Raw genomic sequence first — 23,803 nt, forward strand, 5'->3', positions numbered from 1 at the left:
TCAGTGGTCCCCCATCTACACTGGCTGCAGCCCGGCTCTCCCACACAGGCCCCAGCTGGGCGGACCGAGTTAAGTGCACTCAGTCCGTCTCTAGTGCCAGTCAACCGATGAGCGCCCCAGTAGAGAAGCTGGGTAAGAATTTTCATTTTCAATTCATTTATTTTATTTATAAGGACAACACACATTAATCAACATTTCTGTAAATGTGCCAGTGTTAGCCACGAGGCTAGTCTGAAGTCCTTTGACAAGATGTTTTGAAACCTATAAAATGATAAAAATTCCCGTGACAATGGCAGTAGGACACCATAAAGACGGCTACAACAAACAGCAACTCCCAAGACTGAACACAAGCCATGTGAAGCAACAAGAAAAAGCAGAACAACAGAAAAAAAACAGTAGCGCAGCAACAACATATAGCATTTTAGCACAAACATTCATGCACGCAGCATGAAGCAACAACATACAACTAAACATCACATGCAGACATGCAAAGCAGCAAGAGTAACAAAAAACAGCAATATACAGAATTAGAGATAAAATACAAGACCCATAACCTTAATAAAATGTTAAAAGATTTAATGAGGAACCAGTAGTGTACAAATTTTAAATACAAAGTACAAATACGTTCCAGTGTTTTTTGTTGGTTTTTTCCCCTCCCACCCCTTTTTATGGTGTGGTAGAACAGCAAAACAAAACACCACCTTATATGAACACTCCACCCACACACCTCACACCTCAGCAAGTAATTAAAGCAAAAATAGCTAAAAATAAATTAGTTAAAAGAATAAAAAAAATTTAAAAAAAGATAAAGATTAAAAAAAATACTGGGGGAAGAACACCATAAGGAAGATAGTCAAGATGCTTACCCCAAGAAATTTGATGCAATGAGGATCAGATGGGGTCCAGAGAGGTAAGAGTATTTACGTAGGAAATTACAGGCTGCCTTCTTTTGTAGAAACTGGCAGATGAGCCAATGAGAATATTTTCACCTTTTCTAATGATAAAAAGGACCTTAGATCCAATAACTAGGATGCGGTAGAAGGAGGATTGGGACTTTTCCAATGTAACATGCAACACAAAGTTAGGCAGTTTATAAATAAAATAGATATTTCATATGTACCTATAGCTGGCTGCTTGGCAACGGGCAGAAGACATAAGGCAAATTAGCAGCAGGTTTGCCAATTTAACAACAATTCTCCTCCTGCACAGACCCAATATGTACTTTGAGTGAACACGGTTCTGTCTTAACATTTAGAGCACAGAAACACATCTTTTTCTCCTTCAACATCACGGTACCTCTCATGTTTTCCAGGTAAAAAGGATGCTGAGGGCTGGGAGACGGTCCAGAGAGGACGCACTGCCAAGCCTCGCTCTGCCACCATAGTTGCCAAGGTCAGTCCCGTCGTGGCTCATGTCGCCCCGAAGCAGGACAGCGCCAAGCGTAACCAGTCACATCTGCAGCCAAAAGAAGAGCAACAGCTCCATCCTCAATGTCCCCTCGACAAGAACACGACTGAGAAAGACACTGAGAAACGAATCCCAGCAGAGCCCAATCCCCTGGAGGAGGTCGGATGTCCAGAGAATAGCAACATGATGGAGGTACTGAGGCTCAGCACCTTGTGACGTCTTTCTCCCAGAGCAGTCCCTGGATATCAATTATTCAGGAAAAGTAGAGTAACACTAGACTGTTTTATCAGCCACATTTGTTTTTGTTTTGGGCTCCATGGTATTCATAGACAGACTGTCCAGACAGGCATATCAACTTTAAGGCGATTGATTGTACGCTGACATTTCAGAGGCAGAAAAGCCATTTTCACTCTCATGAAATAAATACTCTGTCGATGCCTCAAGACACACTTGGTAAGTGTGTGTTACAACCATCGGTTGATTTTGAAATACAGATCAGTATTTTCAATCTGGCAGCTTATTTAGATTATAATTGGATGTTTAGGGCATGTCAGTACCAGCTTTCCTGCATGATTTGTGTTTTGTTGAGTATTGACTGGTTTGATTTTTTTATTTTTGTTATTGCTCTCATGAATTGCTTGAAATATGCATGTCTTTAATTGAGTTTGCGTGTGTTTGTGTGTGACTGTCGGTGCAGCCCCCAGCAGAGAGTGTACAAGACTCGGGGCAGTGTGTCGACGCACCCTGTGAAGACGCGCCTCCCCCAATACCAGCTCCTACCCCTTCCCAAGCCCCAGAGCCCCCCTCATCCTCAGCCACATTCCCACCAACAGACATTACCTTATCAGTCCCAGTCCCTGCTCTGGCCCTCTCCACACCCCCAGACCTTCCCCAGACGGATGGGCTCGGTGCACTGTTGGCCTTGGGGGACAGTGGGGCTGAGGGTGGCGCGTCGCAGGGCATGGCCACATCTGCCGCAGGACAGACTGAGACTCCCATGGCAGCGGTGAAACTGGAGAGTGTGCTGGACCCCACAGAGCTTTCTACTGTGAGTGCTGAGAGATGGAGGAGCAGAGGGAGGGGAGGGAAGGGGGGAGGGAAGGGGGAGGGCAGGGATCCCTAAGGGTCCTTCACCGCCTAAACAAAGTCAATCTTAAGAAACCTCCAGACCAAATGTGCAGGCAAGACTGCATAGCTCTGTGTAGTGTTGTTCTAGCGGCGTTCACTGTGAAGAATAGCTGCAAGTAGATGACTTTTGCACTCGAGCAAGTGCTCCCAGGGTGTTGCCCAAAACTGATCAACTTGCTTTAGTTATTTTGGCCACCAAATTATGTGCAGAAATGTCAAAATGCTGCAGAACCTGTTCTGCTTTTGTACCCAGCATCAGATCTCGGGCAACATGGTCCGCCTTCATCAGGTGTTGTACTATTATTAAGCATCATGGAGTGAGTAAACACAGAGCTCTGTATACTTGATGAAGGATGACTACACCTTTAAGTGGGACGGATTCTGACAGGTGTTGAATGAAACATGGAAAAAACTTCAACTGAAATATGCAGTGAAGGCTTTTTGGCCTTAAATTTTTACAACAGTCTAGACTTTGACCTTGTCTGGGCAATACTTGTGTGCTTAAAATTTAGATCCAGTACTTTTTAACTTTCCATGCATACTACTTGTAAAAGGCACATATTGAGAAGGCTTTATAATTGAGCCAGTGTAGCTGCTGCTCTGGAGTAATCTGTTAGTCATCCCCTTAATATTCATGTCATTTAAAAAATACTTAAAAGGTTGGAGTAAACAGTTTCTTATGGCAGAACCATCAATCGCCTCCTTCCACCATCTCTTCATCCTCACGGTAAATGTGCCCTGCATGACTCTTGAATGCTTCCTCACTTGTGATTCTTGTGATGATTGTGATGTAGAAATTGTGGTTGGGTTAATATGGTGTTCCCTCTCAGTCTTTGGATCATGCACCCCAAGTATAAATCAGACCAACTGCACACAAGTTAAAATGTGGGATTACATGGGCTCTGTTTTTCTGGTTCTTCTGTGGTTGTTTGTATGAACTCAAACATTTATGAAGTGTGAAATGCTGAGTGTGTGAGGTTATCTGTGCCATGTGTTCAGCCCCAGTCCATGGCAGAGGTCCTGGCCAAAAAGGAGGAGCTTGCCGACCGACTGGAGAAGGCCAACGAGGAGGCGATTGCCAGTGCCATTGCTGAGGAGGAGCAGCTAACCAGAGAGATTCAGGCCGAGAACATCGACCTGGAGACTGACAATGAAAGCGACTTCTCTGTGAGATTAATCATGCTCATTTAAACTGTAGATAATAGGCACCTCTTGTTTTCAGTACAAGATAAAGTTGGACTTTTTACTTTATTGTATGTTTATAAAAACACCACAGGCTGGCATCGGCAACGGAGGCTGTGGAGTCAATATGGATTGGAGTGACATGCTGGCAGATTATGATGGTATGGAGGTCAATATTGAAATCAAAACTGACCTCACAATCTTCATAATGACAGACATTACGCTGAAATCTGTTTATTTTCCATGCTTATCTGTTACTGTAGCTCGTGAGCCGTGGCGTCAGAGTACCTCATGGGGGGACATAGTGGAAGAGGAACCTGCTCGACCTCCTGGACATGGGATCCATATGCACGAAAAATTGTCCTCACCGTCACGAAAAAGGTGCAAAGCATTTTCTTTCTGCAATAATTGATTGAGCAAATCTTTTTCAACTGCTTGCTTCATTTATAGTAAGACACACTGACAGAGTTCACACAGTACAATTGGTCCTTCCTAAGTCTGTTCTGTTCTCCAGTAAAAGTTGAGCAAGCTTTGAACACGGTTGCACCTTTGTCAACTTTCTCTTTTTCTGCCCTTTTATACTTAGCTATGTTCGGCTCATCTATGTTGAAAAGAAAAACACATTTTGAAGATGGTTAAAAGATGTGGCTGGAGACTGTAACAGTCCTAATGACACATTGCATTGTTTATAGTCACATCTAAATTTTAGAGCCCTGACACACCAAGCCAATGGTCGGCTGTGGGTAAATGTCAGGCTGTTGGTGATCATCTGGCACTGTAGTTCTTGTGTTGTGTTCCGTGTTGTTGGTACTTGACAGCCTGTGTGGGTATTTTTTTCAGCGATTCAGCATGCATTATCATTGGTTAGTGAAACCATTTTGATTGGCAGTTTGACTCAGTGCGCAAGATGAAAGACTTAAGTGAAGAAAAGAAACAAGTGACTGAAGTCAACAGGGCATGAGATTGAAACAGATGTGATATATTAGGTATTATATTTATTATATTTTTATTATATTTTTAGCCAGTGAGCTCTGCGGCCGAAATGGTTTGTGCTATTGTCCAGCAGCGCACACCCAATATCCAATATACTCTCCAATATCCCTCCTTCTTTCTTCATCAATCAGGTTGTGTTTTTAATGTGGTAACTGGCGAACTAGCGCCTTGAATCCATCATACAGGTCTCCAGGTTTCCCTTTTTAATGATGAATACAGACTTATGTTGCCTGCTGGTATGGAGAGTAATTTCCTTTTTACTTGGTACAGAACGTACATGCTAGTTGGCTTTTTGTTGTAGGCTTTGCAGTGTGTTCATGTGCAACTTTTTGATACAGGCGACTTGAGGTGATGCAACAGTCTGCCTTCACTGTCACTGGGTCTTTGATGTTGGTTTGGTGTGCCTGGGTCTTTAGCAAAATGCTTGCTAACTAGCCTATTACGTAAAGCTACATTAAGAGGAGTTAGCCTAAGGTTAGATCACCAACGTCAGCCAGGTTTTTGTGTCCTGCTGATTTCTGTGATAACATTAAAGAAATTTGGAAAAGCACTGTTAGGTGTGTTGCTGACATATTTTTAAGATGACATGAATTGTTGCCCCTTTATTAATATTATGTCTGTACTGTAAAGAGACGAGGTCAGCAACATAGTCTGCATTCAGTAATAAATACATTCAGTAATTGACTGATCCCCAGAAGGGTGAAAGGGGACACATACCTAACCATGCGAGAGCAACAGAATAGAATAAAAAGCTTTATTGTCATTGTTCATGATACAATGAAATGTGGAGTGCTACTCCTGATCAATGCGGTTAAAATTAATAAACAAGACATCTGCCATGCACAGTCAACACACATATCACTCACACAGTAACCCATTTTCCCCACATAACACACCACACACATTCCCCTCACAAACACATTCTCCTTCCAATGTTATCTACTCTACTTGTTTATTGCTTTCCTGAACAGCACCTCCGTCTACTCATTTTCAATCCCCTCGCGTTATTTTGACAAGGATTTTTAGCTCAGCAGCCTGAAAATGAAAGGCCCACTTACTGAATATGACCTCTCCTTTCTTTTTAGGTTACCACCCAGAATGTCTAAACAGGCCCTAGTGCCTATCAGAGTCTGTGTGTGCCTTTTGTTGATAAGGAGGAAACAGAAAGAGATGAATGATTTGTTTCCGTGTTTTTGACAGAACCATTGCAGAGTCAAAGAAGAAACATGAGGAGAAACAGCTGAAGGCGCAGCAGCTGAGGGACAAACTGCGGGAGGAAAAGACGCTCAAGCTGCAGAAGCTCTTGGAGAGGGTGAGTAAGCAGCGCAGAGTTGACGGAAAGCACCCTGAAGAAACTCCATGCGAGCTGAGCCCAGCCTGGCTCATAACGAGAGGTTTTGTCAGCACACCGCCTGATAGAATCACTAAATATTCTAACCCCCTCCAGTCGCATCCAGGCCAGCTGGCCGCAGACAGTCATGAGAGAGACCCCTGGCCAAAATCAACAGCCTTTCATGAAGTTTGTTTTTGTTCTGCAGGCTATGGCAAGACGAGTGAGTCCCAGAATAAATCAGGATTAACCACATAAAAACACAAAGTGGTGTATATTCGCATTAATCCCCATGTGAGTGGGTAGCGACTGACAGATTAAGAATCCACTGTCTGTGTTGTCCTGGAGAATGTACATTATTATTATAATTATTTCACTCGCTCCTGCTTCTCACTCTTCACTCTCTGCAGGAGAAGGAGGTGAGGAAATGGAAGGAGGAGTTGTTGGAGCAGCGGCGGAGGATGATGGAGGAAAAGCTGTTACATGCAGAGCTGAAGCGAGAGCTGCAGCTGCAGGCGATCGTGAAGAAGGCCCAAGAAGAAGAGGCTAAGGTAGAGAAGGGAAATCCAGTAAACGTATGCACGTGACTGCTGAGGGATTTTCGGAATTATGTGTGACATTTAGAGTCGTTCTTTACTACATTCATTCTACATTCATACATACACAATAGCAGTGTGTCAGTTTGGTTGATTCTAGCCAAAATATCATTCCTGTTTTAGGCTACGATATTTACACTAGAGACAACCTCCAAACCTCTCTTTGTATATGTATTTTTCAAAATATATTATTTATTTATTTTTGTAAATGTAATTCTTAAACCTTTACTTAACCAGAAAAACCACTTGAGATTAAAAATCTCTTTTTCAACAATGCCCTGGCCAAGACAGGCAGCAACAAAAGTTACAGACGAACAACATGGAACAGAAATACAAAATCAAAATATACACCTCCACAACAACAAAAGGAACACAAAATAAAGTTACCACAAATATGGAATAAAAAGTTTGTTAATATGCACTATGGATGAACCATAAAAACAAGACAATTAAAAGACCAGCTAGGATACAGCCTGACATTGGCATGTAGAAGATGACATGCAAAAGTCCTGCAACTGTGCTTTGAAAGGGCCTCCAGCGACCAATAAGTGCAACTTCAAGTCTTTCTACAGAAGATTCCACACTTACGGAGCTGCATACATAAAGGCGCTTTTGCCAAACTCAGGTCGAACCCTAGCTAAAGACAATAAGAACATAAGTTCTGTGAACGGAGAGCGTAGCCACAGCTGTACCTCGTGTATGTTTATATCATTGTCCATAAGTATATATGTCTGTGCAGGTGAACGAAATCGCATTCATCAACACTCTGGAAGCCCAAAACAAGAGGCATGACGCTCTGGCCAAGCTAAATGAATATGAGCAACGCCTCAACGAGCTGCAGGAGGACAGACAGAGGAGACAGGAGGAGAAGCAGGCCAGAGACGAGGCTGTGCAGGTGCTCCAAAAACCAAATGCTCAGTTCACTTTTTAATTCTTCCACTTGTAATTTTCATATTTAAGTGCAACTTCAACAATCTTTTACTCCCTCTGTAGGAGCGTAAGCGGGTCCTGGAAGCAGAGCGGCAGGCACGGGTGGAAGAGCTGCTGATGCGGAGGAAGGAGCAGGAGGCCCGTATTGAACAGCAGCGACAGGAAAAAGAGAAAGCTAGAGAAGATGCAGCACGGGAAAGGGCCAGGTACACGGATCCAAATCCCTTTAGTATTAAAGTATATACACACAGGTGGCTGAGTGACTTTGATGCATGCGAGATTTGTGTGTACAGTTGTTTGACACAGCTTCTCTCTGTGCCATCTGAAGAGATCGAGAAGAGCGTCTGGCTGCTCTCAGTGCTGCTCAACAAGAGGCCATGGAGGAGCTGCAGAAGAAAATACAGATGAAGGTAAGTTTATACTGTGCTGCCTTGCATCCCCAGTGAACACCAAACGGGTTTCAAACAGTTTCCCATACAACCCCTGGTTTCCTGTTTCTTCCACAGCATGACGAGAGCAGCCGTAGGCATATGGAGCAAATCGAGCAGAGGAAGGAAAAGGCTGCTGAGCTCAGCAGTGGTCGACATGCTAACACAGACTACGCGCCGAAACTGACACCGTATGAGCGCAAGAAACAGTGCTCCCTTTGCTGCGTTGTGGTATGTACACTTTCATCCTATCAGGCTTAAAGTTGGTGTCCGTAACCTCTGTACACTGTGTTGCATCTAAGGGGCCGTTTACATGGCAACCGTTCTTGCAACTTTTGTTGCGGTTTGGCCTTTCGTTCATTTGACAACTGACACATTTTGGGGGCCTGAAAACTCAAACTTTTGAAACCGGGTTCCAGAGCGTAATCGCTCTAAAACTCAACCCATTCTGTGGCATGTAAACTGAGCATACGAACGGTGTAGTCACGGCCGCACTTTGCGCATGCGCGTGTTGTTCTATGGTGTGTCATTACACTGACAACTACTGGCCTGGCATGCACACTACAGCACTTTCAGTTGTTTTTGCGGATCCGTGTTCATGTGATCGTTCTCACAATGTTACCATGTAAATGCAGATTTTTTTTTTAAAATGCAAAGGAAAGACTTCTCTGTTTTTAGTAGGGCCTAAGAGTACAACCTCCATGGCCTTAATTTATTATAGAGAGATGGGGTGTGATTAAGTCCTGATTACTTTCAAATGGGCTTTAAAGGAATACGTCACTAACAGAATGACTGTATATCAGTTACTCACTCCCTGTTAGGCTGAATTTCTAAAGAAAACCTTGTTTTTCTTGCATGCTTAAATGATGAAAGAAGTACTTCAATAAACTGAAGTAAAAGGGGGCTGCTTTAAACTATAGAAAAACTATATCAAAACATTTGTTTACATACTCCCACACGACTCTTGCAGTAAAATCCAAGTCTCATTTATCCAGTCGTATGCTAAGTACTTCACAAACACTGGCCTTTTTCACTAAAACCTTACTACTTTTCAGTGCATGAGACTGTCTCAGTGGAAGTGTTCCCAAAAGGAAGGTTTTTACCAAAAAGCATGTGTTTGGGAAGTACTGAGCATACAACTGGATAAATGAGATTATACTGCAGGAGTTGTGTGAGAGTTTGTAAACGGATGTTCTGCTGCTGTTAAACACGGCCCCCATGACTTAATGCATGGAGAATTTTTGCCTTTTTTTTGCACAGGATGAGCAATTGATATTTAAATGGTCATTTTGTGGGTGAAGTAATTTAATTGTGCCTCAAGCATTCATTTAACATTATTTCATGTTGTTACTCTTGTTAACTAAAATGTGTGTGAGTTTGGTACACATGGCTGTGAGAAAAGAAAAACACACCCATGCTGCAGCAGAATAGCTCCGGGCAAACTCCTGTGTTATTTGGCAGACTGTTTATACATAAAAATGCTGAGGAAGGTGATTCAGAGGATTTTTTTGGAAGAGGGCACATTTAAATTAGAATTTAACTGCATTAATTAGCAGAGATTTATAACTGGGCATGATTATGCTTTCTCAAGTGTCAGGCAACAAATCCACAAGCAGACACATTTATCTTTGATAGACGCCTGGCTACCACGGCAACAAGGGGTGGGACACCTTGAGTCTTCAAAGCAGCATCAGATAAAGAGGAGGGCTGGGGGGTGAGAGAGGGAATCTTGTTAAAATGTTAGATGACCTTGGCCAGCATCTGACACCAGAGATCATGGATGGGTCAGCAGCAAGCACTTAATTTAATGACATTAAACACAAACCATTTGAAATGGGCTTGTTTCCAGAGAGAACAACACTGCTCGCTGCACACCTGCCTCTTGTTGTGGCCATTTCTCAGATGTTTTATTTAGACATCTAGTCCAAAACTTTTCTTTGATAATATGACTGTTGCATTGTGGGGCAAACAAATTAACTATATTGAAAATTTTGGAAGCATATTGAGGTCTATGTTTTTATATATTGAACTTTTCTTTGTTTAGTCTAAAGATCCCAGAAGAGGGCTATTGTGCTGAGCGGTTTCTTCAGTCAATCAGACTTTATTTGTGTAGCACTTTTCATACTAACAAACTTTGACACAAAGTGCTTAATACAGTAAAACCAAAATACCCTTTTGTAACTAGAAAGATAAAAATAAATAGATAAACAAATAAATAAAATGTTAATAGTAATAAAATAAATTAGTAAAGTACTCAAACTGTAAATAACATGTAAGGATAAAAGCACAAAGTAAATTAATAAATACATTTTTAAAAAATATTATGGGAAGAAGTAAAACTGTGAAACAGACTTAAACGTATAAATAAAATTTTAATAGAGAAATTGATAAAGTTCAATTAAAAGCCAAACTAAAATTGGAGGTCCCTACTAGGCCTTGTTGCTGTAGGTGCCAGTAGTCACATAAAAACAAGAACATACAATAAAATGCAACATAAAGGTATCCTTGTAGAGCTGCATGATTGTGGCCAAAATGATAATCATGTTTGTTTGTTTTTTTTTATGAACATGGAGGTCACGATTATTTACAAAATGATTCATTTATTTTAGAGACAAAATGTATTTATTGCTCTTTAACATTTTCATAAACGGAGAGCTGCTTTCACTTCTAAGTTGTGCTGCATTCTTTCTAATACAAATCTTTGCGTCAAAATAAGACTTGAAATAAGGTTCTTCTCCACCTGAATACACTTCTCCGAGAACCAAAATGAAAATAAAACTGTACCCAAAATATAACCAAACTAAACTCAAATACACCATCTAAGAATGCAACTAAATGAAAACACAGTTTATTGGACACATACCTTTGTCCAAATGAAATGTGATTGCTTTGGTTATTTCAGTGTATCTTTGAGAGCTGGATGAATATGTATCCACTGTTGTATGTTTTTTACAGTATTCACAGATGTTATTCTTCGTTGACTATTGAGAGATGCAGATTTCACTAAAAAAGCTCAACTCTGAACCGATTTTCATGAAGTTTGTTTTGCTGATTTGATTGCCTCCAGTAACTGGAATTAATTAAAACAAGTAACCACTGTCATGTTCACTTTCCAGTGTTTATAATAAAACAAATTTCATGAAAATCGGTTCAGAGTTGTGCGAGTTACAATCGATTTTCTCTCTTTGCTGTCATGCCGAGGCTGTCAAATGAGGCTGTCTGTAAGAAAGGGCTTATTTGCAGGTTTTTTTAGCGAAGCACACATATTAAGCATCAATATTGTAGTTGATTGTGTTCATTTAGTTGTGGGAAGCCACAATCATAATTATCATTATTATTTTATCATAATTGATTAATTAAGCCATACACATCACATTACATTTCTTAGGGCCCACTTTAATATTACGCACACTATTATCGCCCTTTGCATAAAATGTGCTTTACAAAATTAAGCTTAAAAAACATTATACATTAATATTATTTTCTACTTTCATTGATGCAGTTTTTTAACCAACATCAGTCCCAAACTTAAATACCAAATATTGATTAATTTTCAGAATTTTAACCTTTTAAATGCAGGGTTGTTGTCATGATGCGACTGTTTTTAGGTATTGTATTATCACAGTCTAGGTTAATGTCAGTTATTAGCAGCAACATCGATTTTTGTCCATTCTTATTTTTTTGCCGTGTCAAATGCTCACACTCATACCACTCTGCATACAAAATAAACTTTTCAAAATCAGGCTATAAAATATTATATATTAAATATATTTTTCACCAACATCAGTCCTAATCATAAATATCAAATCTTCAGTAATTTTCTTTCAGAATTTTAAACCAGAAATGCCAGGTTTTTGTCATGATGCCACTATGTTTTTAGATGAAAAAGTTTAATATACTACATGCTAAGTGTTGTTTTCTTTTTTTAATTATTTATTTTAACGGCCTTGAATATGCCAATGATTAGCAGCAACATTGACTGTGACAGTGTGCCTACTGGAAATAGCATTTATTTTCTCCATATGCCAAATATGGTCAAAATGATGTCATCAAGTATAAAATAGTAAAAATGACAAATTCCAAAGAACAAGGCCAGAATAACAGTCAGAAATAATACAATGTGTGTTTTTATGCTTTGATGACTCAGGAATTGAAAAAAATGTGGTTTGAATTTCCTTCCCTCAGCCTTTGCTTTAAACTGAGGTTCAGGAGAGGCTCATCATGTCACATTGATAAGTCCATGTGGTGTATCGTTTCATCAGAGTCCCATGGGACTTCCTTGACCCTTTTCTGCCTCTGTCTCCATTGTGTCCGCAGCAGTGACCTCTGACCACTGTGTTTGTGTTTGTAGATCACCTCAGAGGTGCACCTGTTCAGCCACACCAAGGGCAAGAGGCACCAGCAGGCCGTGCGAGACAGTAGCAGCATCCAGGGACGGGAGCTGTCCGACGAGGAAGTGGTGCGTATCACCTACACCCTGTCAGGAACAAACATCCACTCACCCTGTCAAAGAATACTGCCCTACTGCTGCATGTGTAATTTAAAAAGACAAAGAGACACCTTAGTTGTATTTTATGACATGGTCATTATTGTTATTTATGCATCCCCTTGTATACTGCCATGGCTCTGTAGCTGGCTTTGTGAGTTTACAAATGGGCCTTGAAGTGTACACAGTTCGGGTTCAGCGCTTCAGTGGAGGGGTGACATCACCCCCTTGCCTCCAGGCTGTTTTTGTCACCGAGCGCTTTTCCATGGGAAGGCAGCTCGTTAATGCAAGGTAACCTCTCAGGCTGCAATATGAGATTGGCTTTTCAGCAGCACTCATTGTGAGGCTGACAACTGTTGGTGCTATACGCGGCACCTTTGGCCCCAGCAGCTCCTTCATTCAAAGCTTTTTTCAGCTGGGAATAATTGATACCCCCTCCTTTCTTTCCTCTAAATCATTTCCTTTCCAAATGCAGGACATTTTTTTTCTCTTTGACAGTATGATAAACAAGGCAATGGAGAGAAGCACTTCACCAATATGGCACTATAAACAGTACATATATGAGCACGGCTTCATATACATTTGCAATATGTCTCCTTCCATACAATATAGTTTTACTGATATCCATAATGTTGAGGCTTCATTGTTCACTTCCCACTTTTCATATCGTCTTATTGTCAATATTTGTAGTCAAAGTTTAAAGGGATAGTTATCCATAGTCAGTGTATTCCACTGTAAAACAGATGACGGTCTGCATGCCTACAGTTTGGAAAAGCAGGCAGAAGTATCACCAAGGAGGCTAAGCCATGTACTGTTGTCGGTGGCAGCAGCAGTATAACATATTTTAGCCACCTAAAAAAATCAATATTAGTTTGAATGTATGCAATATTTAGAGTATTTTTACCTCTTTACTTTGGTGTCAGATTGCCCTTACTGATGGGGAACTAAAGTCATTATCTATGCTCTCTTCAAAGCCGCCCAATTCCTCTGACAAAAAAACAATGTCATTTTTCCCAGCAGAAGACAGGAGTTGTTGATTGATCAGTTAGTTTGTTTTATTGTGTGACTTTGGTGTTTTAAATGTGTAGTTCAGATTCACCAAAGTGATACAATGACACAAACAAACTGACCAGTCAAAGCAGCGGTAGACCAGCAATTCCTGTGTTCTGCAAGGTAAAATTACTGCTTTTTTTCTGGAGGCTTTAAAGTCAGCGGAGATGGATATAACGGCTCTGGCTCCCCATTAAAAAGGACTGTTTGATAGCAAGGTATGGGAGTGAAAATGTAAATATAGTATACACCTGAACTTGTATTGTTTTTTACATTTTTTAAAAAAGTTTTATGTTGGACTTTCTTAAGGTGTCTAAATGCATTTTGCTGCTGCTTCTGTCTAAGGCAGTACATTGCTTTGCTTCTGTGGCAGCGCTCTTGCACTACGTCTCCACTACTGACACTCATCTACAATAGGTAATACACTAACTATGGGGAAGTACTTCATACAACATAACTTAGCAATAACAATAATAATAATAATGACAATAATAATAAAAACAATAATTGTAGTAAAAATAATAATACATTTAACTTACTTAATACTCAAAGACGTTTACATCAAATGCAAAAACAAAACAAAACAGAATATAAAACACTGAAAGAGGCTTACATGAAACATGTCCTATTCTGCATCTGGCTCAATCTAAATGTTAACAGTTTGTATTGAGTGTGTTATTATTGGATGGGGCCATTAGTCACTGCAGTATCTCTAACAGATAATATGAAGATGTGCAAAACCTTTTTTTTTTCTTATCCTATGTGAAAGTACATCAAGCTGTCTGCCTGGAGACGTTGTTTAGATAGACTTATGTGGCCCCTTGTTATTTATATCAAACCTCATTTTGGTGTCCACTATTTTATTCATACCACTGCCAACTATTCTCCAGACTGGGGCTCCATAACTCTTCCTGCAATGAAAGATTTTTAATTAAAATGAAGACGGTTGGTTCAACTGTGCAGAGGTCACTCCATAGTTTTCTGGCGGAAGCGGGCGGCACATGCCCCATGCCTTCATATTTGGTCATTTTCTCTCATTTTGACTTGTGAATTAAATTAAAAATACAATGATTATCAACAGGATAGGATCGGTGTATGAGGGAAGAACGTGAGAATTGCAATCACTCACCGTCTGCAGTGGTTTAATATGTTGCAGGTAATATCCAAGATCCATGGCTTCTGACATAAGACTTAGTTTATGATTCACCTTTAGACACGACAGCTCAGAAAACTGGTGGCTTCTCAGAGGAAAGACTGTTTTTTCTGTAAAGCTCTGCAAGCATGACCAGTAGAGGGATCACCAGGCTCCCAAAGGCACTGAACAGTCTTAAAGGTCCTGTAGTCAAAGCTTGCGATGATAGCCACAAATTGAGAAGCTTGATGAAATATCCAGACTGCCAGCTGAAGCGAGCCTCTCCCACCCCACACTGTTTACTGAGATGTGTCTAGTTATTGCAGTGAAGCTGCTGTTGAAAGAAGGAACCAATGAATAGTTTTCACATTTTTGTCTTTGTGTGGCTTGTCCCCTCCTTAAATGTCACTGTTAGTATGCACTTAAATACAAAAATGTCATGTAGTGATGGTAATTGACTACACTGTAGTATCATGTCTTACATGAAATGCAGCTGTTTGCTTCACGCCAAATGGAAAGCTTACCTCTCAGGCCTTTGTATGTGACAAAGACACAGTGGATGAACATATCCGATGTAATCTGTATTTGTGTTGGCCACCTTTTAGATCTGTGTAGGTTTTCTTTTTGTGTGTAAGGAAAAGGGGGAGATGTGCAGAGCGGTATCACATTACTCCCACCAGAGGCAATCTGTGATATTGTGCGGTAGCTATGCTCTTAGGCCAGCATCTTTGCTGCTTTGTTGCAATGTTTTAGTGGTAGACACCTGTCTGTCATCGAGCCTGATTGTCTCACTCAAAGTCTCCACAACTTCCATTCAGACTCAGCTCCTAGCAACAGGAAACGGGATGTAATCATTATATATATATTTTTTTGCTCTCATAGTTTGTATGTCAGCATTATACTATATTTGACAGCTTAATATTTCAGGTACCCTTTTATGTTACCGGTGTGATTTCACAGAGACGTTTTGGATGTGCTACCGAAACAATTTCATTAAGCAAGCAGCTTGTGGACTGGACAGCCTCTCAGAGAGATTACTGAGCAGCTGCCTCCCGGGAGAGGGACAGCTACGGTCATGAGTCATGACTGACCTATAGTCTCATGGAGGAGAGGGCAGAGGTGTGCGTGTACAAATCCACACATCCTTCCAGGGAAACGTAAAAGTCTTGCTTACAGATATCATCATCCCCTTCCTACTATTTTACTATTATTTTAGGCTCTAAGAAAAGACATAGGTAATTCTTCAGTTAGTTACCAATTTATTCAAAAGTTCAACTGTTGTTTTTGCCATGAGTACTTTTACACAAAACATAAATATTACATGGCGTAAAAGGGATTTAATTTTTTTCCATAAACAAGGTAGATTTTTCTGAGCTTTCAAGCCACAACCAATGAACCAATCACGTTGTGTGGAACAGACATCACTTCACAGCGTTCCAACAACGCCAGACCTTTAGTAACCATTGCAAATTCTTATTGCTGACTGATGAATTAGGGGTCAACTGATATTGGTTTTTCAGGGCTGATTCCAATACATATTATTAGTACTTAATGAGAACAATAACTGATATTGAGAACTGATATGCATTTACCATAAAAATTATTAATATTTCTGATGAAATTTAGAATTTGGAATATAACAAATGCCAACACAAAATTTGTTTATATGCCTTTAGCAAATGTTTGCTCAAAACTGAAACTTTTAACATCATATACAGCAAGTTCCTGGAAATGTTTTGTATAAAGTCAAGTCAAAATTGAAGTAAAAAATAAATAAATTAAATAGCTCCCTGAGGTTTTACAAAGCAAAAGTTTATCCCATGCTGATACTTTTTTCTTTGGATGTGTTGCAGACTGCCTGCCCTGGTGTTGGTTGAGTGTAATTGATTCAGATATTAATTGGTGCATGGAAATATTTGACATCACCTTTTCTGAATGGAGTCCCTTCTACTTCTAACTTCTGAAAAAAAACAGAAACACAGAATATCAGCAATATAAAATAACCTAAACTGATCAAACACATAGAAAAAAGCTCATTGAGACAATGGTGGCATCAATTCACTTTTGCCCACCTATGGACACTCGTGTTTCCATCGACTCTAACCTCTACTCAGGCAGCAGGTGCACTGACAACACTTGAGACCATTGGGTCTGGCATCCCACACACAGGTTAGCTCGACTGCTGAATGGAAAGCGTTTATCTGTGAGGCCGTCCGATCCTTTGGGGTGCTGGATGACAGCATAATTAGGTAATTGGTTTCTTGCACATGCATCATGATGTTCAAATTGGGTTACCATCCCCCTGTCTCCTGGTGGAAGTATCAGAATCATCTGACAGGGCCAGACATGAGGCAACACCTCCAGCCTTTTAGCATGTCCATGGCCGAGTGGCTTCTAAAGACTGCAGAGTGTTGGAGGTAATTACAGGATACAATGGTGTCATTGAGAGGTGCAGATCTGTGTCACACAATATATCCAGTAGCACATCTGAAGTGTATAAACTACTTAGAGACATTAAACACATGTTATATTTGCTGTACAATGTCCAAAATAGGTTTGAAATGAACAGTTACAGCAATTGTCTGAGAAGTGGAAGAAGTATTCAGAAATTTTACGTAGGAATATTATTACAAATACATTAATGAAAAGGTAGTATTTTAAAGCCTCTGGGAACACAAATCACCAAACACGTTCCCTTTACGTAATGTAAAAAACATAATAGAAATGAAATTTCTGTTCAAAACCTGCGTATTGTTGAGACCTGATCTACAGAGAAACAAGAGTGTAGAGCTGTTAGATAATTGTAGTGGAGTAATTCCCTCTGAAATGTAGTGAAGTAAAATGGAAATACTCAATTACAAGTACCTAAGATCTCCTTATTTCCTTTATTTTTCTAAAAGTACTTATTTACTTTCCACCACTGATTTATGAGCTTGTTCTGGCACCCAAAAAAGCAGCCATAGTTGTTTTAGAAGCTTTTTATAAGTAATGGTACAAAGATTTGCCAGCAATTTCTCTGATGTATTGATTTTGTCTTCTCTAGGAGCATCTTTCCTTGAAAAAATACATTGTGGATATCGTGACAGACAGCTCTGTGTCTTCTGAGAGCGTGAAGGATGGCGAAGAGAGGCAGAAGGCACGGAAGAAAGCAAAGAAGCTCCGCGCCAGGATGAACTCCAGGTAATACATCCATTTTCTCTTCTGTCTATCAGTCTGTCTCTCTCTGTCTCTCTCTGTTTCTCTCTCGGCATGCTTTCCGAGTCACAGAGGACAAAACTGTGCCAGGACTTTTTTTATGAGTGACAAGGAGATGGAAAGCAGATGTTATGTGCATCCTGACTGTCCACAAGGTAACACTGATGAGCTTAATTTATGACCACTTTCTGTGATTGGGGAGCAAAACTGCAAATCGATCTGTACCCCTCCCCCCGGCTTTCACCTGTAAAGAGCTTTCTTCCAAATTGCTGCCATGGCATTGCCAAATCTGAAGCCTTCCTCTGCGCACAGGATGTATGTTAAAGTATGTATGAGCAGTGCCTATTTTTCTTCTTCTGAGATATTGATTTTTAAATGAAGTATCAAAGAAAATCAATAGTAATCAACAAATAGGAGGCAGGGCTGCTGTGTGTCAGAACCTGGACCTGAGCTCAATCAATTTAACCGGCTGTCACAACAGGGAGGGAGAGGAGTGGGAAGAGACACCATGTTGACAATACATGCTGTAAGATGTTATTGATGCAGATTATTGGAAGTATTCCACTACAGACAGGATTACATATATATCCGAGACATGTGCTAAAGACAGGAACATGCACATTTATAAGATTTAAAGGGGAATTCTGGTATTTTTCAACCTGGGCCTTATGGTTACATGTTACATGTTGCTTCAGTAGATCAGCTGAGCAGGAAGCAGCGACACATCTTTCACAGTTTTAATGTAATCCCAAGAGGCAATTGAATGTGGCAAAGTTTCGTCCATCAAAAGTGCTTGTTTTACTCACCGATGTAGTCATATTTTTATGCTAAGAGTTGGAGACGAATGTGTCGATCCGAGGAGGATACTGTGTGTTAATTGTAGTTTGGCTGTATATTGTGTGGCCATGTGGCCTGGGTCTCTCGGTTGTCCAAGACAAATTTCTCAATTACAATAAAGGCTAATCTTATTTTATCTTATCTTAAAATATGGCCTCTATCATACTACACCTCTTCATAACTGGACTAAATTTGAACGTCAGATTTTTTGACTTTTTCCCAATGAAGATATCCGAACCTGCTCCCTGCATTGACAGACAGGCTTTCTTGAAAAAATGTTTGCCTTGGTTCTATTTTTGCAAAGTTTTTTGCACCTGCTCCACATCCAACCTTTTTTCTTTGGTCAAAATTGAGCTGGTGTCCTGATGTCTTTGATGCTTCTGTTCTCCCTCCAGTGTGAAGTAAACAGGAATGAAGAGAGACTCATTTACCAGGTTATACAAACTACAAAAATGTACAGTTTTAGCTGAAATGAGAAGAAGATAAGAAAATTAATTATGAATAAAGAACTTAGACACTTACTCATTTGAAGACAGTGAAATCAAATCGGCGTGCAAAAAAATCTCATCCCCTCTTGGCGCTACGAGATCACTTGTAGAATATCTGGGCTATTTTTTGTGCTCTATCTGCCAGAGTTTGCTTTCTTCCTGCATGAAATGGCGAGGTGTTTGCGAGTGGTGAAGGAATCACTAACATAATGCAGTTATAAACAATAAATATGTGTATACTAGAAAAGTACAGTAGTCTATTTAATAACATTTTTGTAGTACAGATATCAAGCTGAAAAAAGTAAAAGTCTAACACAAATGTCCAGACATGTTAATCGCATTATGAGATTCTTTTATATTAACACTGCTTTTTCTTTTGTTTTTAGTGTCGGAATATTTTGGGGGCGGTACTCCTCAGGAGGCATCAATCACAATCTGCCTTGGAAAATAGATTACTGGCCCTGAAAGTGAATTTAGAAACTCATTTGTGTTGGTCAGGTTACAGGAACCATGTCAAAACAACACTTTCTTTTTTCCTATTCTATTGTTTTTGCAATAGAACATGTGACAATATAACACAGTGCTAACTTGCACCACAGCAAGAGCCCAAGTGTTGAAATACATACACATATAAAGAAAAAAATATACTTACTGGATAATGCAGCTGTGGTTTGAGAAGTAAAGGGGGTTGACAGTGAATGGGTGGGATGTTCGATGACTGACTTCTTGGCTGAATGACCCTGGCAGTGAACCCCAAACTGCCCCCACTGCCCAGGCCGTGTGTGCCTGTGTGTGCGCGTGCGTGCGTGCGTGTGTGTGTGTGCGTGTGCGTTAGAGTGAGAGGAATTGTAAAGCAGCTTTGTCGTCCCGCTCAAGTCTAAAAGTGCAATTTAAGTGCAGTCCATTTACCATTTACGATTTAATGGAGAGTGTGTTGATAATGTGGTCTTAAAGATTGAACATAAATAGTCCAAAAATTTGCTGTCAACTACTATATTGTTTTTTATTCTAAAATTATATCCAACACTTTCCGTTTCATACAGTGTATACTGTTACTTTAATCACTGTTTAGTTGCTCTACCAACTCCCAGTAAAACATTTCAAACATGCTCCCAACAGTATGTTAATAGCAGGGTTCCCATACATCCTTGAAATCCTTGAAAGTTTATGAATTTGAAGTCATGGCCTTAAAAGTTTTTTTTTGTTTTGTGCAAGATAAGAAGTCTTTTGATGTTGTTTGCCATCACTACATTTTTTTAAAGCACTAGGGAAAAATGTCCACAAAACAAAATTTGTAATTATCATTATGAATACTTACATAATTATTTCAAAGAATACTTTTATTTTATCAACACATTTTTTAAGGTAATTTATTTTGGTTTTTTTCCTTTTTTTCATTTCAAGGTAATTTTCTTGAACATTTAAAAAAAAGGTAATTTTTGGGTCATCTAAGTTGCTCATTGCTCATTTTTGCAAATTTCTGAAAGAAATAAAGCCATTTTTTTCAGGTTTCAAAGGGTTAAGATTAAAAAGTGTTTTTTTTAAAGTGATGACCCATGCACTCTTCACTCCACTCCATTCTAACATCTGTTGTGCATATAATCTGCAAAAAAAGGTCAATTTCTATTTACCTGCAGTACTATTTATTCTGTTAATTCCATTGTGTTTTTTTGTGTGCATTGTACTGACCTGAAAAAAAATAAGAGAAATTGACAAGCAAGCCTGTCTAAACAACCTGATCATCTGTAGACTTTGGTATCAAACTTTTGTGCATTTATCTTGCCAGTTTAAGTCTGACTGCAGTGGAGATCATTTCTTCCTTTGTTCTCCCGGAGGTGAATGTCCTCCTGTGAGTGTTGCACACTTAATGATGCTACTAGAGCCTCCAGCCTCTTATCATGAGTGACCTGTGGATTTGACCCTGAGTGAGATTTCTAAATAGAGAATTTATTATTATTATTGTGCCTACCAAGAGAAAGTATTTTTTCAAAAGAGGAACAAGAGGCAGCTGCAGGCTGAAACACTCGTCTCATTCTGCTACAGTGCTTTATTCTCAGCGCTGCTGTTTTTGGCTTTGTGGGGCTCAGCGGTACTGAGAAAGTGACAACATGATCTGTCTCTGTTCACCGTCACTCCTGCATCAGCCCTGCTGAGACTAGCACTCAAAGGCAGCAGGCTTTCAGAGGTCATAAATAACACAGAGCCCCAGTAAACATAAAGGTGAGCTGCTTCACCGCCGGGTGGAAATGAACCGTTTTATTGGAACGTGGTATGGTGTCCGTAAAAACGCGAGTGGTTCTCACTAGACTTTTCAGCAGGCCAACATAGCAGCCTCGCTCTGTCATAAAGCAGTGAACACACATTTGAAACCACAAGGTTGTTTCCCGCGGTTTGGCTAACATCTAATAAAAAGTGTTTTGGGAAGGAAAAAAATGCTATTAAAAATTTCATGTTTGTAGTTCGTCAGTTAGTGTCAGTATGAGATCTGAAGTTGGAAACCAAAGTCTACACTTATGCTCTGCTGGTACGATCTGCTTGACTGTAGCTGGTTGCTTGTGGTTCACTCAGCAGGGAACAGAGTGGCCTGTGTGTGCATGCGTGTGTGTGTGTGAGTGTGGACCTCAGATGGTGGTGTGTATACAAAGACACTCCTGTATGAAGTATGGTATAGAGTTTGAGGTGGTAAGCATGGCCTTAACTCACTTTACCGTCTGCTGCCCTCGATTAAGGGGAAAGGTCGTAAATAAACTTACATCCTTAACATTGCATATACAAGCTAAATGGGTTTTAAGGGCATTGAGTTATTGAAGTATTATTACAATTTTAAGTTTTGTAGGCTCTGCTACTCTTTATTACAATTCAACTGATGCCTGGCTTCCTTTTCTAGGTCTGCATCATTGTAGTTTAAATGTGTTTTTGCGGAGTTATAGAGTGTGTCCCTGCTAGAGAAACAGGGAAGTGTATAGTAGTCCTGCACTATAGATTTGTGCCTTCTCTCTTATTGTTGATCACTTATATTTATTGCAGGAGGCCCATATAACATGAGCTGCTTCTGACAATAAATGAATTGTTCTGCATAATGCTCCCTGTTTAACCTGGTTAGGTATAAACCTGTCGGAGATTATTATTGTAATATCATGAATGACAAACAGGGTGGCTATAGTTCAGGGCCTTCTGAAAGCAAATCTGTGCTACCCATTTATCCTGCTCACAGGACACAGAAAATGTTGAGAATTTATGTATGTTGTTACCCCTGTTCACAACTTGGTCTGTTGACTGATATCTAATGCATTAAGAGTGAATCTTTTTTCTCTTCTTTAGAAAGTTAGAGTTTTGATCAAGCATAAAAATTCAGGCCCAACCTTACATGAACGCACATAGTTACTGTCCAAGCCTGACATGAGCCAAAACCATAGCAGCACTTTAGGGCCCGAGTTCGATTCACCTGAATTTTGAATTTGTTTATTTATTTTATTTTACTTTATTTATTATAATTTTAAAAAAGATTAAAACATTAAGTACAAGCTAACACTAACAGACATTTGTGACATGATTTGAAACACGCGCGTTCTTTTAACAAATGTTTAACACAGCTCAAAAACTGTCATATGTCTTGTATAGTAAATAGAGATTTTATTAAAAAAAATCTTCTCATTAATAGGAGGCAGAAGTCAGCAAGGGCTGATGACAACGCAGCCCATATATTCATTATAACTTAGCACAGTCTAGGTTTGCATAAAAATACAAAATGAAAAAAAAACAAAACCAAAAAAGCAGGAAATTGGCCCAGCCCGGCCCAATCCTGAGGGGTTGGGCCCATTCGAGTCTGGGCAAAGAATCAAAGCTCACATAGTAATAAAGCTGAACTTGTGAATTCTATGTTTATAATGTTTACCTTTAATATTAAATTTGAATAAAAAAGACAATAGTATTAGATAAAACAAGGCTGCGTTTTCCAGTCTTAACGAGAGTTTTGTAACAGCCACATTTACCCAGATAATAAATAAACAGTTAAAACAATGAAACAACACATTAGTAATAAGTAGAATATATGCCCCGCATGAGCATGGAAGGTCAGTTGTATGTTTGTGTCCTGATCTTACTTTGAGGCGAGTTATCAGTTGCTGTTAGATGATTGCCCTTGAACACAAGAGATTGTGAAAAGAGGACGAGGCTTTGGTCGGCCCATGTCCGTCCTGCCAGGACAAATCCACCTGTCATGTTCCAGGAAGCGTTTGATCCTATCAGTGTACAGATGGGTAACCGGAAGGCGCTCAATCTAACTCTGATCAATAGTTACTTATCATGTCTGGGAATACATGACTGACAGATAGAATCCGCCATCCAATTTCACACACGCAGACACACACACATGCAGTTTGTGTTTCTCAGACTCAGAGTCTGGCTGTAGGAGTAATGTCACGCAGATACCCGTCCCCTGATGACCATGACCTTTTAGAGGTCACACATTAAAAATACTGCCTGTGTGCTTGTAATCCCCTTTAACTGTTAATTTGATGAGTGAAGTGAAGAACTTGAGCCCGCCTTGTTATAAACGACTCAAAGAAAGGCAAATTTAAAGGTAGATTTAAGTCTTCATAATATGAGTTGATGGCAGCAA

At 39.9% G+C, this 23,803-nt stretch overlaps 1 protein-coding gene across 3 annotated transcripts in view; it reads left to right on the plus strand.

Moving 5' to 3' along the window:
• The window catches only part of scaper (S-phase cyclin A-associated protein in the ER), a 90,181-nt gene that overhangs the window by 15,082 nt on the left and 51,296 nt on the right, over positions 1-23,803 (plus strand). For all 3 annotated transcript variants that reach the window (XM_042495952.1, XM_042495954.1, XM_042495953.1), the window contains exons 7-20: positions 5-132; positions 1,313-1,599; positions 2,105-2,455; positions 3,535-3,702; positions 3,812-3,878; positions 3,981-4,098; positions 5,911-6,022; positions 6,451-6,591; positions 7,376-7,531; positions 7,630-7,772; positions 7,895-7,976; positions 8,073-8,225; positions 12,346-12,453; positions 17,706-17,842. In XM_042495952.1, the coding sequence (XP_042351886.1) occupies positions 5-132; positions 1,313-1,599; positions 2,105-2,455; positions 3,535-3,702; positions 3,812-3,878; positions 3,981-4,098; positions 5,911-6,022; positions 6,451-6,591; positions 7,376-7,531; positions 7,630-7,772; positions 7,895-7,976; positions 8,073-8,225; positions 12,346-12,453; positions 17,706-17,842 (2,151 nt within the window). The remainder of the gene's footprint in view (positions 1-4; positions 133-1,312; positions 1,600-2,104; positions 2,456-3,534; positions 3,703-3,811; positions 3,879-3,980; positions 4,099-5,910; positions 6,023-6,450; positions 6,592-7,375; positions 7,532-7,629; positions 7,773-7,894; positions 7,977-8,072; positions 8,226-12,345; positions 12,454-17,705; positions 17,843-23,803) is intronic.

Source organism: Plectropomus leopardus, chromosome 11, assembly GCF_008729295.1.
Source record: "Plectropomus leopardus isolate mb chromosome 11, YSFRI_Pleo_2.0, whole genome shotgun sequence".
Lineage (NCBI taxonomy): Eukaryota > Metazoa > Chordata > Actinopteri > Perciformes > Serranidae > Plectropomus > Plectropomus leopardus.